The 16,775-nt window shown below is 33.4% G+C and overlaps 1 protein-coding gene across 5 annotated transcripts; it reads left to right on the forward strand.

The window, feature by feature from the left end:
* Positions 1-595: 595 nt before the first annotated feature.
* LOC125070778 (ribosome-binding protein 1) lies at positions 596-16,653 on the forward strand. Of its 5 annotated transcripts, none has more exons than XM_047680739.1 (21): positions 596-797; positions 1,561-1,783; positions 2,206-2,379; positions 2,943-3,116; positions 4,317-4,479; positions 4,793-5,032; positions 8,219-8,364; positions 9,381-9,493; positions 9,824-9,977; positions 10,049-10,129; positions 10,198-10,353; positions 10,625-10,730; positions 10,811-10,917; positions 10,994-11,125; positions 11,236-11,376; positions 11,881-11,979; positions 12,495-13,028; positions 13,237-13,353; positions 14,026-14,121; positions 14,210-14,272; positions 14,776-16,653. In XM_047680739.1, the coding sequence occupies exons 2-21, from the start codon at positions 1,583-1,585 to the stop codon at positions 14,794-14,796; spliced, it is 3,018 nt and encodes a 1,005-aa protein (XP_047536695.1). In that variant the 5' UTR covers positions 596-797; positions 1,561-1,582; the 3' UTR covers positions 14,797-16,653. The 5 variants fall into 5 exon arrangements, with proteins under 5 accessions (XP_047536695.1, XP_047536697.1, XP_047536698.1 ...); XM_047680741.1 differs by having other exon boundaries at positions 596-670; XM_047680740.1 differs by lacking the exon at positions 596-797 and adding an exon at positions 987-1,107.
* Positions 16,654-16,775: the final 122 nt, after the last annotated feature.

Genomic DNA, 16,775 nt, shown 5'->3' on the forward strand with positions numbered 1-16,775 from the left:
TAAAAAAAGATTTTAGCCAGATTTTATTTATTCAATCTCTCGTTAATAAGTTGTTGAGTACCAGCGAAGTCCTACTACGATCAAGTAGTTGCTGCTGCTGCTAGTAGCTGGAAATGAATTTATGAAAACTAAGCTAACTATTTTTAACTGCTTACTGTCTGTCTGCGAAGGCTAATAATGTTATTTTGAAATATTGCATTTGCTTGGCAATGCAGCATGCAGATTTTAATTGCAAACACATGGCACAATTAAGGTGTAACATAACATCCTAGCTCCGATATATACTACTAGCTAGATATTATTTCTTACAGTGTCAATGTCTTTGGGCGGTGGTGACCACTTACCATCAGGTAGCCCACTTAACCGCCTATTTATATACATAACATGTTTTCTTCATCTTGAGAAATAGAAAGGATCTTAGGGTGTAAATTTTTTATGTGATTGTAAACTTAATTAGAGAGAGCAATGATGTCAAACACGTCATTTTATATTACTTTATTATTATTGGTTGCCACGGGTTTTAATGCTGGTTTATAAAATGATTAAATTATATTTTTGGCAATTGACAACATTGGCAAATGGTAACATTGTCAAATCCGCTGTCGTTGTCGGACCCCGGTCCCGTTCTATAAATCGGTACTTCGATGTCGGTCAGTAGTCGGTATTCTAGGTACGCCTGCAGTTTAACTTTTTTTCTGTTTATTTTGTAAAGTATCTCTTGTAAGAAAGTTAACACGCATGAGCATAAAAAGAGAATTAAATTATCCATCAAACCATTTAATCAAGTTACTATAAAGGTAAGATATCCTACCACTAATTTAAGTGTAATTAAAGTATTTAATACTCTTAACTAATTTGTATATTCTTATTTTAACATATAACAATACCTTGGCATTCATGTCAATACTTTACAAATAATATTACTCTTAAATTTCTAAATGCTGAAATAATGAAACAGCGAGTCTACTGTCAATAACCTTTGACATGTGTCATTGCTTACGTGTCATTCTCTGTGTCTGTATTCATATTGAGCGAGATGTTACCGTGAATTTTTTTGTAGAATTCGTATAATTTTTGCAAGAAAGTAATTTGTATCACAATATTTTGGTAAGTAATGCCGAATACTAAAACCGAAATTTTACAAAACATATGATCATTCAATTACTTTACTTTTTAATTAAACCGATATATATATATGTATGTATGTAACAATATAATAATTTTGCAATGCATATTTTATTTATAAATAAGTATAAATTCTTGCTACCGAAAGAGCTAATGATTTAAAAAAAAACAGTTGATAGTGTAATTCCACTACACATTCAAAAAAATTACTTCAGCATATTTAAAAAAAAATCTTAAAAGAGTCGGCGTTTTAAAATTCTCGTAATTAATTTAATTTGTGAAATACATGCTCATTAACCTCTTCTATAGTTTATAACCGTCTGGTCATTTGAAAATTATCAGACCTGTAAATGAAAGTGTTCTCATATTAATTGTTTATAATTAAAGTTGTGTCAAAGTCAATTGATAATCACTGTAAAAGCTCTTTACCACTAGGTAAGCGCTTGCGGCTAATACAATGGAGCTGCAGGCCCTGCTAGTACTGTGTGGGATTGGGGTGACTGGAGCTGCAGTGCTTCTTCTCATGGGGCTATTCTCAGCATCTGGAACTAGCTATGAGGAAGCAATAGCTCAGCAACGACGAGCAACAAATGAACTTCTTGCACTAGCTGAAAATAAAAATAAATCTAAAAAGACCAACAAAAAAGCTAATAAGAAGGTATTTATTATATTTAATGATATACTTCAAATTCTACTCTGTCTATGGTAAAGAATAATAAATGTAATATTTATATATCTTCATAAATATCTTGTCATCTTTCAGATTTAAATATACTTTACAATGTTGTTTTTTACCACCAAAATTCTACTAATTTTTTTATTTTCCATATATGAAAATTATGGTTTACTACAAAACTTTTATGAAGGCTTTTTAGTTATCTTCTAGATCTGTTAATAGAACATTTATCTATCATATAATATTTATTATTATATGTTATTATCATATATTATGTTGTTAATTTTAACTGTAAAAAAGTTATAAAATTCAAAATAACAAAGAATCTCATTTGGACTAGTTAACTTGCATCAGAAATTTCATATTATGAGGTATAGTAGTTTTCAATGCTCACATATTTATAGTTAGCAAAGAAGGAAAAGAAAGAACATATCACAGCAGCGACAGGAAGTGAACCAGAAAGCGAAGCCCCAGCTGAAAGTGGAGTAGATGAGGATACAGTTCCTACAACGCCTCATGTTGAATTCAGCCCTCCTGTGGTAGTGGAACTACCGACTGACACACCACCCAACATCAAGGTACACTGTTATACAATATTTAATTTCTTATATACATTATATAGTATATATAATTTATAAATTAATAAAATATTTATCTTGGATTCAATGTATTAAATTATCCGAAGTTATTTGGGCTCACAGATTGCAGCTTATCTTCTCATTATAAATTATAGATAAATCATTATCCCGTCTCAGCTATTTGCATGTATAGCAGAGGCATCCTTTATATATGCTTGTATTATTCATCTGGTTATGATAAGATGGCTTATTACGTCTAATTATACATATAATATATTTAATAAAAATTCTTTAGATATTAACAATAGTTTAAATTTTATATTGAAAAATATATTATAGTATGTGGAAATTTAATTGTTTGCACTAAAAGCCTTTATACCTGGAATATAGATATAAAATATCGTGACGTGCATGACTCACGCCATTTTTATTAATTCACCAACTGTAGTAAATGTACTTACTGATATATAGTTATGGTAATATGAAACTCGATTTGTAAATAGTGAAGAATTATTATTAAAAATAGCGGAAGTTCTTCTAGTGTAGAATTACTGTGTGTACAGATTCGCAAACGCGGCAAGGATCCTAAAGTAAAGCCGATATTAATTAACAAAGAGGATCCGAGTTGTGTTAGCGATCCGAGCGCGGCGGCCACGCCGGTCGCGGAGGTTTCTAACCACTTTGAGGAAATGCACCCCAAGGACGACTTTGAATTATTGCACGCTACACTAGAAAAAGTGAGTTTCTTGACACCAGTGACGTAACACTTTATGCCACCTACATAGCAAACAGTTATCAATAATGTCTCAGTTTTTCATATTAAAAATAAAACTCATAATATAATGTTGGATTATATTCAACGGATTCGAAAAAATCCATTTGATCAATAGATGATTAATACTTTATTATGCAAATAAATAAACTTTATATAATATATTATTGGTGCGTCAAAAAAATAACAAGACAATATTAAATGCATTTGTTTTTACAAACAATAAATACTTACGTCTTATCCATTTGACGTCATGGTTAGACTTGTAATATTATTTATAACACAGACTAATCATGGCATGGTATATAAAATATTAATATAAAAGTTGATGAAATAAAAAAAAGATCAAGAAAAATCCTAAAAAAGAAAAGAAAGAAAAATAAATCTGATGTTATTTTGCTTCTTAGATAGATAAACTTATTTTGTAATAATTAATAGAAGATTAACAATTTATTTTCTTGTTTGTGACGTTCATAGGACGAAGTGGTAAAGTGCACGAAATATTTAGCTTATTTGTAATTTTGTGATTATTAATAGCATGCGTAACCAATACATACATATTTATGATTTGTAGTTCAACTTCCCTTTTTATTATTATAGAATATTATATAAGTTTATTTAGTATTAGTATACTTATAAGTAGGTTATTTATTAAGTTTTGTTGTAATGTTTACTTTAATTGTACTTGTGTTTAGTTTTCGTAAAAATTAGATTTGTATCATTTAATAATAATTAGATTTATTTCATTTCGTTCGTAGTTGATTGTTGTTATCATTTCTATAGTCACATTATACTGGCGTTGTGATTATTGCCTTGGCTTTTTGTCTTTATGCTTAGTAAATAAAAATATAATCAGCATGTATAATTTGTGTTTGGGTAAAGGAAGAGCCATATATTTTTGCATGGAATTTTTATGTTTTTTTTTTTTAATTTAAATTATATGCATTTTTTTCTGTTAAATGTACGTTACCAAAAAGTCTTATCAACTTTTGTGGTGTTTGGTGGACCTTTCTATTGATGTTGGCCATATTTGTTATGTATTTTTTTTTTTTGCCAGTTTTTTTTTAATCCAACTAAACGGTACTTATGACTATCGATAAATTAAATGAACATATTCATAGAGAGAATACATACATTATAAATACTTTATATGTATGATAAACAGGTCACGGAGAAGAAGGAGGAGGTAGCAGAAAAGAAGGAACATAAAGTTTCGAAACAAGTGAAGAACGGTAAAGCAGCTCCGAAACAGAGTCAGGATTCCGTGAAGGAGGAAATTACACGCGATCGACCAAACAACGGTGACGCTCCTCTCGAACAACGCAAAGGTTTGCTATATGCTCATATTCTAAACTCGATTTAAATGTTAATGTCATAAATAATATCAAAAGAAAGAATTACTTTTTCGTCCATAATCGAATAGTAAACATTTGTTCTCAAAAAAGCTTTCTCTCGTGATTTTTTTAAAAGATTATCATCTTTCTACCAACCGTTATATTGTACTACGCAGACGCTGTGTTTAATATTAAGGATAAAGTTTTTTTTTGCTTACTACAAACAGATCAATTTTTTTTATTTCACAAATTCTCGGGCAGCATGCCCGTGTAGTTAAGTAAGCTTAGTAAGTTGCAAATATTTCAGTTAAAAAGTTAGAAAAGAAGGTGGCCAGCGAAACGGCAAGCGAGGAGGTGGTGCCACCACTGAACGTTCCGCAGCCGAGCGAGCTCACCACGGACAAGTTGCTGCGGAACGCGCTCCCGGCCGCCGCGCCCGCGCACCCCGCGCCCCCCGCGCCCGCCGCCCCCGCGCCCGCGCCCGCGACCTCCCCGCCCGCCAAGGGAAAGAAGAAGAAGACCGAGCAGAACATGCTCGCGATTATTGGTGAGTCACTTTATACATGTTCGATCGATTTTTTTTACAGTAGTTAGGTACATGAGTGCGTATACAGATAACAATGCTTAGTTCCATTTGAATTAAAGTTGAAGTTGAATGAAATCTAAAATCTTAATATTTTTTAGAATTTTGATTTGAACCAAATGCGAATGCAGAAAAATTAAATATATATTGGTAAAATATTGTAGAAAAGGAAAAAGTATATACGTACATACACATACAGTATATACATTCTACATATGATCTATACAGACAGCGATTACATTTTAGCAAATGTCAACATTAATAAATCTTGGTATTTCTAACTACAGACAAACATTAATTACTAGCCTCACACTTGAATTTAATGAATATCCGTGTCAGTACATACACATATAGCTTATTCCAATGGAAGTAGGAAAAAAGATAAACAAACCTTAGATTTACGTATTTCATGCGATTTGCTAATAACTCAGCTACTAAGAGTTTATGATTAATATATCTTTATTTATTATAAAATACTATTGCACTTAACTACTTATTTCCACTTTAATTTTACTTCCAAAATTCCGATAAAAGTTTCGTCGACGTTCAAAACGCAATTTTATCGCAAATCCACAGTGAATATCCATAGATTAATCAGGCTCTCGACCAATGATATCGCGTCAATTTGCTGTCAAATGTTGTTTATTTGGCTTTTTTCCTGTTATGGTTTGAATAGAGTATATGAAGTACAACACTGTGTCAGATTGTATCGCCTTCTGAATAAAAAGGGATATTACTTTATAACAGTCAGACTAGTAATTCCTAAGACCCAAACTCACCAACTATATGTAACACTAGTACCTATATCTTTATTTGTAACGTAAAAATAGTTTAATTAAACACAATTTTTTTACTTAGACATCTATGTAAATTATAATTTGCTTGATATATGTACTGGTGAAACGTAAACATTCCACCCGAGTCTTTATTTGCACTGAGCTGACAAACATTGCTAAGTAAATAGTGACAGAGTAATACTGTCTCTGTGATTTGGTCTCATACCATTATTATGTGATTATCCTATTTTTGAATTGAGCCATAAAATTTAACATGGGTCTATTTATTCATGCAAATTATCCACGGAACAAAGTAAAAAGATACAAAAATTATACGTTTTTAGTACATTTTTTTTACACAATACAACACACATTTTTTTATACTGGCTGTACTCGTGTTTATTACAATATATGTATATGAAGGTCTTCAATTCCTTTGTTTATCATATTATCAAGAAAAATGTATAATAAATACTATGAAATAAGAAGTTTCATTTTAGTTATGTCATAATTAGTGACGTCAAAAGAGTATTTTAATTTAACTAGTGACAATTAGAGACCGGTTAGAGTTCAACCGTCCATAATTCACATGTAAATAACCAGTGCAAACTACTCTATGAAATTAATAAATAATCGGAAGATCCGTGAACTATTTAAATGTAAGACTTTATATGTTGCAATCTTAGGATATCTAAACAAGTGCTAAGTGCTATTTTTAAATAATTAGTAGTGATAAGGAAGTCAGTAGAAATAAATATAGGTATATATTTCGTACATAAAATAATTATTCGAATTTTATTATCTTTAATTTGATTTTATCGCACAGATTGTCTTAGGTTTTTATTTGATGTTGCTTTATCTTTAATTTAAAATTCTTGAAAATTTTACGTAGTATCATAATTAATAACAATCATACGATGCAAGTATAATCTTTTTTATGTTACGAGTTCATCCTTACCATGTGTTGCAATGCCTATTTGTGTATATTTATTTGACACAACTGCGACTACCTATTGTATGTAATGTACGACAGAAACTATGTAATCACTAAAACGACTTGACAAAGTTTAACTGAATCCAATGAATGATCTGTGATAATTTATAATAAATACCAAAACATATTTTTTTATGTTTAAAATGCACTACAAACACGTGTAGAAAAATAACAACACAAACATTACAGTTTATGACAAGTCGTATATTTACTGTAAGTGGTTTAAAATGAAACATAATCTGATAACATGACTAATGAGTGTCAATGCGAGTGAGGAACATGGTATCTCATAAGATAATAATAATACATGTTTTAATTGCACAACAAACAAACCCACACAAAGGTGATTGGGGCACACATCTGCAAGGCCTATATTATTTATGTACATGGATGAATGGATAGAAAATTCATTCCATAATTATACTACCTCGTTCATAAATGATTCATATATTTTTCAGGATTTGGAATAACATATGATTGGATTTGGAATGAGGGATACTTATCTTATTATCACGGAGAGCAAAGATTAGGCTCCCGTTCGTTGTTTTTTTACGTAGTTTATGTAACGTTTTTTTTGTTCTTCAATTATGTCTAAAATACTGAACGTATCGGTGTGAGACCGATTGACGCGGAATCGTCTGTAGATGATTATATGCTATTTTTTTAATTCTGTTTTTTTTTTTAATTTTGGTTTTTGGCCAAGCAGTAAAAGGAGTATTTTAATCATTATGAAATGTAGCTTACAAAACATTAAATATGACGTTTTTCATGTATTTGTACAGCACTAAAAGTAATTGAATGATAATGAAAGTAGAAATAACATCTTATTTGAAATCAACCAACTGTGCACACAGTTTGACAATGTTTACAATGAGTTATGATAATTCGTCTGTTTCCTCCTAATTTTTCGCTATGCTTGACTGATAAGAAGCAATTTTATCTGTACGCTTACGCTTTATTTTAGAGCTGTTTAAACTGTTTTAATGGTGCTTTGACATTTTTCAACGAATACCTACCTACTTACTGACAAACTCTCTGAATTACTCTCGTCTCTAATTACAAAGTTTTAAAAAAAACATTCAGTTTTTTCGGGAAAGACTTCAATATAAATAAACTTATTACAACACTTAATCTCAATACAAAATTTAAGCCAAATAATTTGAGCCATATATTTACAAGAATTGTTTATTTAACCCTATGCGATAATGATAGAAGACACACGTGTTAAATATATGAAGGTCAGTCGGGTCATATTAAAACAATGCTCACCTAGACGTGTGTCCACAAAACTTATGCGGAATAGGCACTCCTACTTGCCCGTTCAATGAAGCGCAAAGCGTGCGTACCGAGTGGGTGAAATGACCGTGGTCCGGTCGGCAGGCGGCGACGGCGGCGGCGTGTCGGCGAGCGAGCTGGTGCGCGTGGTGCGCGAGGCGGCGCTGTCGCGCACCGACATCCAGGTGCTCACCGACGCGCTGCTCAACAAGCACCACGACCAGCTGCCCGAGCACTCCGAGTGGACCGAGGTGCGTGCAACACTCTCATGACCTCTACCGAAACTGGATTTTGACATTTTTTCCATTAATTCATGGACCAGGCTCTCATCCCATTTACTTGATGTCAATCTCCATTTCTAGTTATAATCTCAGCTTAGCGCGTTACGCCCAAACATACAATTATAAATATATATATATATATATATATCCCTGTCGATAAATGTTCAAATTTTTATCGATAAAGTTTTAACTGTAGTCTACCTGTATGTGCATTTATTCATAGTAATAGTATACATTCATTTTGTACTTACATATACGTTGATTATCTAAGTGAATTTAATCTAAAATAAAATACCCTGCAACGCCATTTTAAACCAATGTAATATAACGAATATTTGTAATACGTTTATTATGCTAGTATTGTTGATCTAGTATTAGTATAATCTGAGTCAATACAATGATTATATGAATAAGTCACAGTGACTTAGTTAGCCTAATGATATATCATATTCTTTGTAAAATGTAAATAGTTCTCTATCTAAAAGTCGATCTTTCATCCTTTTATAAATAATTCGTTTATTTTTGTATTGACAGCTACATTTCTGTTTATCTTTTATTTTGATATTAAAATGTTTATAATACAACTGTTACATATTGATCTATTGTTTATTATCATCCAAAACAGTGACATGTAGGTAATCTGAGATCATTTATAAATTTAATCTTTAGTTTATAAAACATCCAGTTTCTAAGAAGGTCGTTTGCAGGTTCAAACCCGGCGTTATTATATGCTTTATTTATGTTTATAATTTTATCTGTTTATCTCTTGAAACGAACACGTTTCGGATTAATATCCGCCTCGCGTGCTAACCAACAATCCGCATGAAACAGTTCAGTATTGTAAACTCTAAGCCCTCTCTTCTTAATGAGGCCTTTAGACATTTAGAGGTTGCTACTTTTATAGTCGGATCAACATAACTTCAATACTATATGTAAATACTGCATTAATAATACTATTATATAAATAATAAAATTTATTGTTTTAGGGTCCAAACGATCCAATGCAGAAATTAAAAAAACAGTTAGCGGATAAAGAAAAGGCACTCGCTGATGAAATTGAAGCCTCTCAAGCGCTGCACGCTAAATTGAAGGAGCTCAGGTGAGTGCATTCGAGTTATATGCGAGCTCTCGACGAGAGTGTAGTGAGAGTACTCTCTTATCGGAGCGAAGCCGCGTGTCTGTTATCTTACGTGAGCAAACGTATACTGCATATAATTTCTACTAAGTTTATCTAACTCATATTTAATTGATTACTACATCTTATGTCGGTTATGACATTATATTTGAAAATAATTTGTTTATGTAATAGTATGATACGTAGTTTCTTGTTATATATTTATCGATACATATATACTTACATATTTACTGTGGGAAAGCTGTTGAAAAATGTACATTGACAATCGTATAAATTTCTACGTTCCACGCGCAGGACGAACCTCAACGCGGAGCGCGGGCGCGCCTCGGCCGCCAGCCGCGCCGCCGAGCAGGCCGCCGCCGCCGCGCGCGCCGAGCTGCACACCCTGCAGGCGCGCCTGCAGCGCCTGCTCGACGACAACCACGCGCTCGCGCAGGACAAGCTCATGGTGACCACCCGCCCCCCTCGCGCGTCACCTCCGCCGCGGAATCGATTCTCACGATCGGATTCCTGTTCCAGCTCCAGTCCAAGCTGAGCGAGGAAAGCGAGGCGCAGGCGCAACGCGTCCAGATGGAGATGCACATCCAGAGGCTATCGGAGGTGAGCTCTCGTCCTAGTCCACGCGGGCCACTAAACGCCGCAGAGTGTAACGCAGAGGCCGTCGGCAGGCGGAGGCGGCGCTGGTGGCGCAGCTGGGCGCGCTGCAGGCGGAGGCGGGCGCGCGCGCGGTGGAGGCGGGGCAGGCGCGCTGCGACGCGGCCGCGGCGCGCGACGCGGCGCTGCTCGCGCAGCAGCACGGCGCCGAGCTGGCGCAGCAGCTGCAGGTGCGCTCAGAGCGCTCTTGTCAAACGGAGACAGCTCTTGGAAACACGTTTTTTTTTTCTCTTTCCACTCTTGATTCTGTCTTTCTTTCGTCCTCCGCCATTTATAATTATTGTAATTGATTATAGTCTACTTTGGTTCCCTTCTCATATATTTCGCTCCCTCACAAAAACGTATTTTATAATTATTCATTACAATGGTAAAGACTTAAAAAATTGTTAAATGATACCTCAAAATGTAATATAACCAAAAACGTACCCTGTGCGGCGTCAGGAGGCCAACCGCGTATATGCGGAGTTGGAGCAGCAGCGGCAGTGCGCCGTGCACGCGGAGCAGCTTGCGCAGCAGGAGCTGCGGCAGCTGCAGGCGCGCCTCGCGGGTATATTATCAACTAACTTGATTTATAGATGTGTTGTCATTTCAAAATTTTTAAATATTTTACTTAATTTCCGTACACAGGTCTTACTGAAGCTCAAAACGAGGTGCAGCGTCTCACGAGCCGCGCGCAGGCCGCAGAGAGCGCAGCAGAAAAAATAAAAGAAGACATGGAGAAGGATAAGCAAGAGGTACATGTCGCTCTTTTATTTTTGATCACTGATCTGTTAACTTGTAAACTAAATATATGTTTGTTATATATTCCAGTTATCAAAAGAGATCGCACAATTGCGAGAACAACTTGCCGCCCGTGAGACTGAGTTGGCGGAACTGAAACAACTAAAAGCAGTTCCTGCTCAAAATGGATTGCCTCCTACTAGCAATACCGACGGACAAAAGGTAAAAACATTTTATTTAAGTTAGTTTTTCGGAAAGTCTGTTTTTCATAAAGAAAATAATAGTCTAGTGTTATATTTACTGACATAAAACCTCATTAATTTAAACTCCAGGCGGCGGAGCTTGCTAAAGTTGAAAGCGTAGTCGAAGCTCTTCGAAATGAACTTGCATCAGCACAGAAGAGTAGCTCAGAGCAAAGAGAACAACTGGCGAGTCTGCAGGAACAACTCGCTCAGTACAGAGAGAAGAACAACGTAAGTTCACATACAAATAATATAATTGCAATGTGTATGTGTGCGTGCTCACATACATAATATCTAAACTCACTATTGAACATTTTAATATCTTACGGCTACAATATCAATATTCGCTAAAACACATTAAACACACTTCATATAATATTTTCTTATATATGTAGTAAAGTATTGGAACCATAAACAATTTTATTAGGCCACAGTGCAGAGGCCCTTAAAGACTATTGCAACTAATAAGCTGAAGAGATATTATATCAAAACATTTGAAGTTTTTAAATGTTATGAGTGTAACAAAGAACACTACTTTAAACGTGTGATTGATGAGATAAAAACGATGATGTTTAAAGTCCTTAATTAAGTCATTCTTAAATCGGCGTAATTTGGATGTTAAATTTTTGAAATTAATGAAATAATATGAATGGAATACTAACAACTCTTCTATAAATACTCAGTTTGAACGACTGTTCTGTCACTTCTCTTTTAACTTGTTTTGACTCCTGCCAGGAGTTGCGAACTAAAAACTGGAAAGTAATGGAGGCGTTACAAACAGCCGAAAAGGCTCTCGCGACGAGAGCGACGCCCGCGATGCCGGCCCAAGACGCCGTAAGTCTGACCAGCTGTACTCGTTCTTTGAATCAATATGTGAAAAACTGTCGACGAACAACTGGCACATCTCGGCTTAGAGTTTTAGACAGTATTTTTCTCTATAAAACATTATTTATTTAAGTAAAGTTAATAATTAGATATTTTTTTAATTTCTACAAGTGGTACTAGATTAAAAGGTAATATTTGGAAAATTCATCTAACTATTTATATTGATTTTTAGACTTGTATTTTTGGTTTGTTCACAGTCTTCATAAATTGATTTCCAATAGAGTTTTAATACAATAGCATTGTAAATATTAAATCTTTGGCCGGCTTCGCTTAATTATCTATATGTATAATATATATCACTGAAATTATTTTTGTGCTTCAATTAACTAACTTGTAATTATCTTTTCGCTAATTATATAAATTACATCTGTATTCAAGTAGCTACAGACCTTATAATTCGAATTATATATTTTATTAAAAAAGTTGTATTTGAAAGAAAAACCCTATTTCAATGAATTTACTAGGAAGCTGTGACGAGAGCCGAGGCGCAACATTTCAATGAAGTAGCAAATGTCCTGCGATCTGTATGCCCTACAATTGCTCCCACTTCCAAGGTGGGAATGGAATGGCTGCAAACTTTTGCAAACACCCTCAAAAAAGAACTCGAAGCGAAGGAAGCTGAGAAGAAACGAGTCGAACAGGACTTGGCTTCAAAACTGTTGGAAAAGGACAACGAGAGAAAGCAACTCGAAACGGTCTTGCAGAAAAAAATACAAGAAAAAGAATTGTTAGCAAAGGAAATCGAAAGCAAATTGCAACAACAAATACAAGAGAAAGAGTTCGCTAAGAATAGAATTGAAAGTGAATTACAGCAAAAGTTGAAAGAAGAATTAACCTTCAGAAAGCAAGTAGAGAGTGAGCTGCATAAGAAGAAAGAGGTCAAAGTAGTGAAGGAAAGAGTGGAAGTGACGGATGAGTCGCGCGTTAAAGATTTAGAAGCACAGAATGAGCACTTACAGAGCCTCGTCGACAAGTACAAGAGAATAATTGATGATACCGTGAGTTTGATTTTAAATTTTATTTTATATTGATTGATTTTTTTTCACGATATAACTTGTGCAGCTAATGCAACCTACAACCTACATTAATACTTGCCTCTTTGGCTCATACTCTAGCTCATACGGTTGCATATCGCGAGGCCCCGGAATCGCCTCGCAGGTTTCTCAGCTCGGAATAAGTAAATTAGCAGTGTTTCGTGTCGAACAGGAAGGCGTGCTGAGTCGGCTGCAGCAGAACGTGACGCGCGAGGAGCAGCGCTGGGCGCAGCAGCTCGCCGACAAGCAGCGGGACCTCGACACGCTGCGCTCCAGCACCGTGCTGCAGGTACCGCTCTGGCAGTCGCGTCTGCGACTAACGTTCGTCCGGGACCGAATTGTACTTAACGCTATAAATCCATTCCATTGGGATCTTTTAACATGGTGGTGTTGCGGAAGTTCCTTGACGTGACTAAGTCGTAAAACGTTGACTCGAATGGTCAGGGTTCACGTGTTGATGTTTATGCTCAGAGGAGTATTTGTCTCACAATAATAATACTTAGTTTATGAATTGATTAAATACATATGTATGAACGATACATAAGCATCATTTCTACATTGGAAAATGTTTACTTATTGCACAGTGCTATTGCTGCCCTAACGATACTTTTTTACATAGGAACCTCTGGCGTTTGCATACTCCTGCATTGAGAAATCGTTGCCTACCATCGTGGCAGAGGTATAACGCACAACCATTAGTATCCACGTTGCGTGTTTATGTCGCCTCTTCATGAACTCCATTCATAAGATTTATTACATAATATTGATCATCGTAGTAAATCTTACTATAATGTGACGTCGTTACTTGTTTCTGCGTTCAAACTATCGGCTCTTTGGATTAAATATGTTTATGTTATTTTACCATCGGTGACGGCTTGAAATTACGTTTTTGGTATCTCAACTGTTTTTTATGCATTCAACATTATTTTCACAAATATAATTCGTTTATTTTATATTTTAGATGCAGAATAAAATTGATTCGCTACAGGCGGAATTACAGAAGTTGCAATCGAAGAATCACAGTAACAGCTTTGCGGACGCGGAGAGACTAACGGAGGTAACAAACGATATGAAATTAACTAATCATTTAATATTGTTTTAAAATAAATTAATATCATTTTTTATTTTAAAATCTTTGTTTCTAGGAAAGGTTAATGGCAGGTTTATCTGATAAACACGATACAGATGTGCACAACGGACCAATACAGGTGAGAAACTACTTCGCTGTACAAAGGCTTATCAATTATCATTATTATTATAGATAATAATAATCCATCCATGACCTTACACAAAGTCGAATCAGTTTTAACGTTACTACAATACGTCATTAATTGCATTTGTTGTTGTTGTTTATTTAATAAGTACTTAAAAAAAATCTTTTTTAGTTTATAAAACAACAATATTATAATATTAATTGGCAGGAACAGTAAAGATAGACTAATCTTGGATTGATATATTTCATTTGACTGGTAATGGTTCTGCTATATTATGTAACAAATTCGTCGGAATTCAAAACTCCATTTTCTAGAATCGATACTGAACTCCAAAAACTATTAATAATCTCGACCAATTATGTCGTGTAAAATCTTCGGAATCGGCTATGTGTTTTCTATGTATATGTAAATAAACCAGTTAGCATTTAATTTCAACTTAAAGTATTATTAATTTACTTTTATGGATAACATTTATCAAAGCATTTTTTGTACAACAGGTTGGACTAGTTGAGAATTAAAAAATAGAAAATGTACAAATCTTTTCTGGAGCGCAACTCGCAACTCCGGCGCGTCAATCGCACTCGCCTTCACTGCCGCTTATACGATAAGGTTTTTCGATAATTACCTAAAAAATGAAACCGTAGGATAAACTGAAATATTTTGTACAATAGGCACTTTACTTTTTGTAGTATGTGGTCTGAAAACTAACAATTCGGTGAAGTGACCAGATTTTTAAATTACTGTTAAGGTGTTAGTACTGCATTGTAAATCTTGATGTTTAAAAATTAATGCCACCTTTGTATAAAGCTCAATCGTCAAAAGTATAATTTTACTAAATGTTTCTAATTTAGTTCCTAACATTTTGTTTTTTTATAAAATCGTCCTCAAATATCCATAAAAGAAAACATGGAACACATGCAGTGAATGAGTGCTATTAATGGAAGTGTAACAAAATAGGTGAGTCCTGATGATATCACAACTGAAATGTTAATAATGTCTATATAAAATCACATAATATCTTCTTACATAATAAGATTTCATGTGATAAATAATAATACATATTACAATAAACTAAGCTTGAGAAACCCTGTTATGATACTTTTATTAAATTAGTAATAATTGAATCTTTCGGATATTATTATATTTAATATTATTATTTACTCAGCCTGAAAAGAAAGTTTTTTCATGAACTATTGACCTCTATTGATAACAGAAATTGGTTAGTTGCAATAATAAAGTTTATTTTATTTTTATTGAATTTTTGATACATATTGGTTATTATAACTTTAACATAAAATTATGAATATGACATGAAATTTATTATTCCTAGTAGATGTAAAGTGTATGTCGGTCAGGTATTTTTAGGACTGTATTAGTTAAAGAATTGTATGCAACATTATGTAGCTTCAACAATCTGATCGTGATTTATCAATTTGTTGAATGTTTCATTAATGCGACTCGTGATTTAAAGATAGTAAAACTAATTTAAAAAGTTTCAATAGAATATTTTACAATTTAAAAATAAGAACAAACTTATGCAAGAATTTAAAATGAAAATTGTGATAAAATTATGTAGCTATTTTTAGTTTTTTTTTTCTAATGATTGCAAATCTGTAATAATATTCGTCTTGATTTTATTGAAATCAGTTTTATCTTCTTTCAATCTTTAAATCGCGTTTCAAAATTTATTATTGTGATCATTTAATCAAATTAATGTAAGACGACGTATAGTTAGGTATATATGTAGTTAAATTGATATATATTTTTGTCTTATTTTAATTATCCTGTTGCTTTTTAATATAACTTTAGTAATATATTTTATATTGAAAAAAAATTGAATTTGGCAGATTCGTTTTATTTGCAAAACTAAATCGTGTGTGCATTTTATTTATTTAAGGGAATGTTATTTACTATTTAGAGGTATATTATTTATAACTTTTGTACTAGTGCATAATCATTTCTGTCAGTGCCTTAGAATAAGATTTAAATTTGATAAGCTGACTGTTTAATTTCTAGTAATAACGAAATAAAATGCATGTTAATGGTTAAGTTATTATTGAATTGTAAATTTTTTTTAATCTGTTGGATAGTACACACATCTTTAATGACGTGGGATGTGTTGAATGTTGGCGTAAATTTTAAATGAATATTTGCTGCTTACGTCTAATTTTTTGAAAGCTAATGATTTAAATTTCATGCAAATTTTACAAATAGCGCCAACACTAAAAAGCGTATATTTATAATAGAATTGTCGTGTCAAATGTCCTGAGTATTGTATTTGCTGTAGTAATAACGAACTTAATTGTATAAGCCAATTTATATGAAAATTCATATACTAGATAAAGACATTATCAAATAAAATATTTCTATGATTATTTGATTTGTTTTATTACAACAATTGTTGAATAGTCTAAGGGTGTTTACAAAATCCAAAGGGATATTTTATTAAAATAATAAAAAAATATTTAAAAAATTAAAAACTTTTCAACATAAAATT

This window comes from Vanessa atalanta, chromosome 18, assembly GCF_905147765.1.
Source record: "Vanessa atalanta chromosome 18, ilVanAtal1.2, whole genome shotgun sequence".
In the NCBI taxonomy this organism is placed as follows: domain Eukaryota; kingdom Metazoa; phylum Arthropoda; class Insecta; order Lepidoptera; family Nymphalidae; genus Vanessa; species Vanessa atalanta.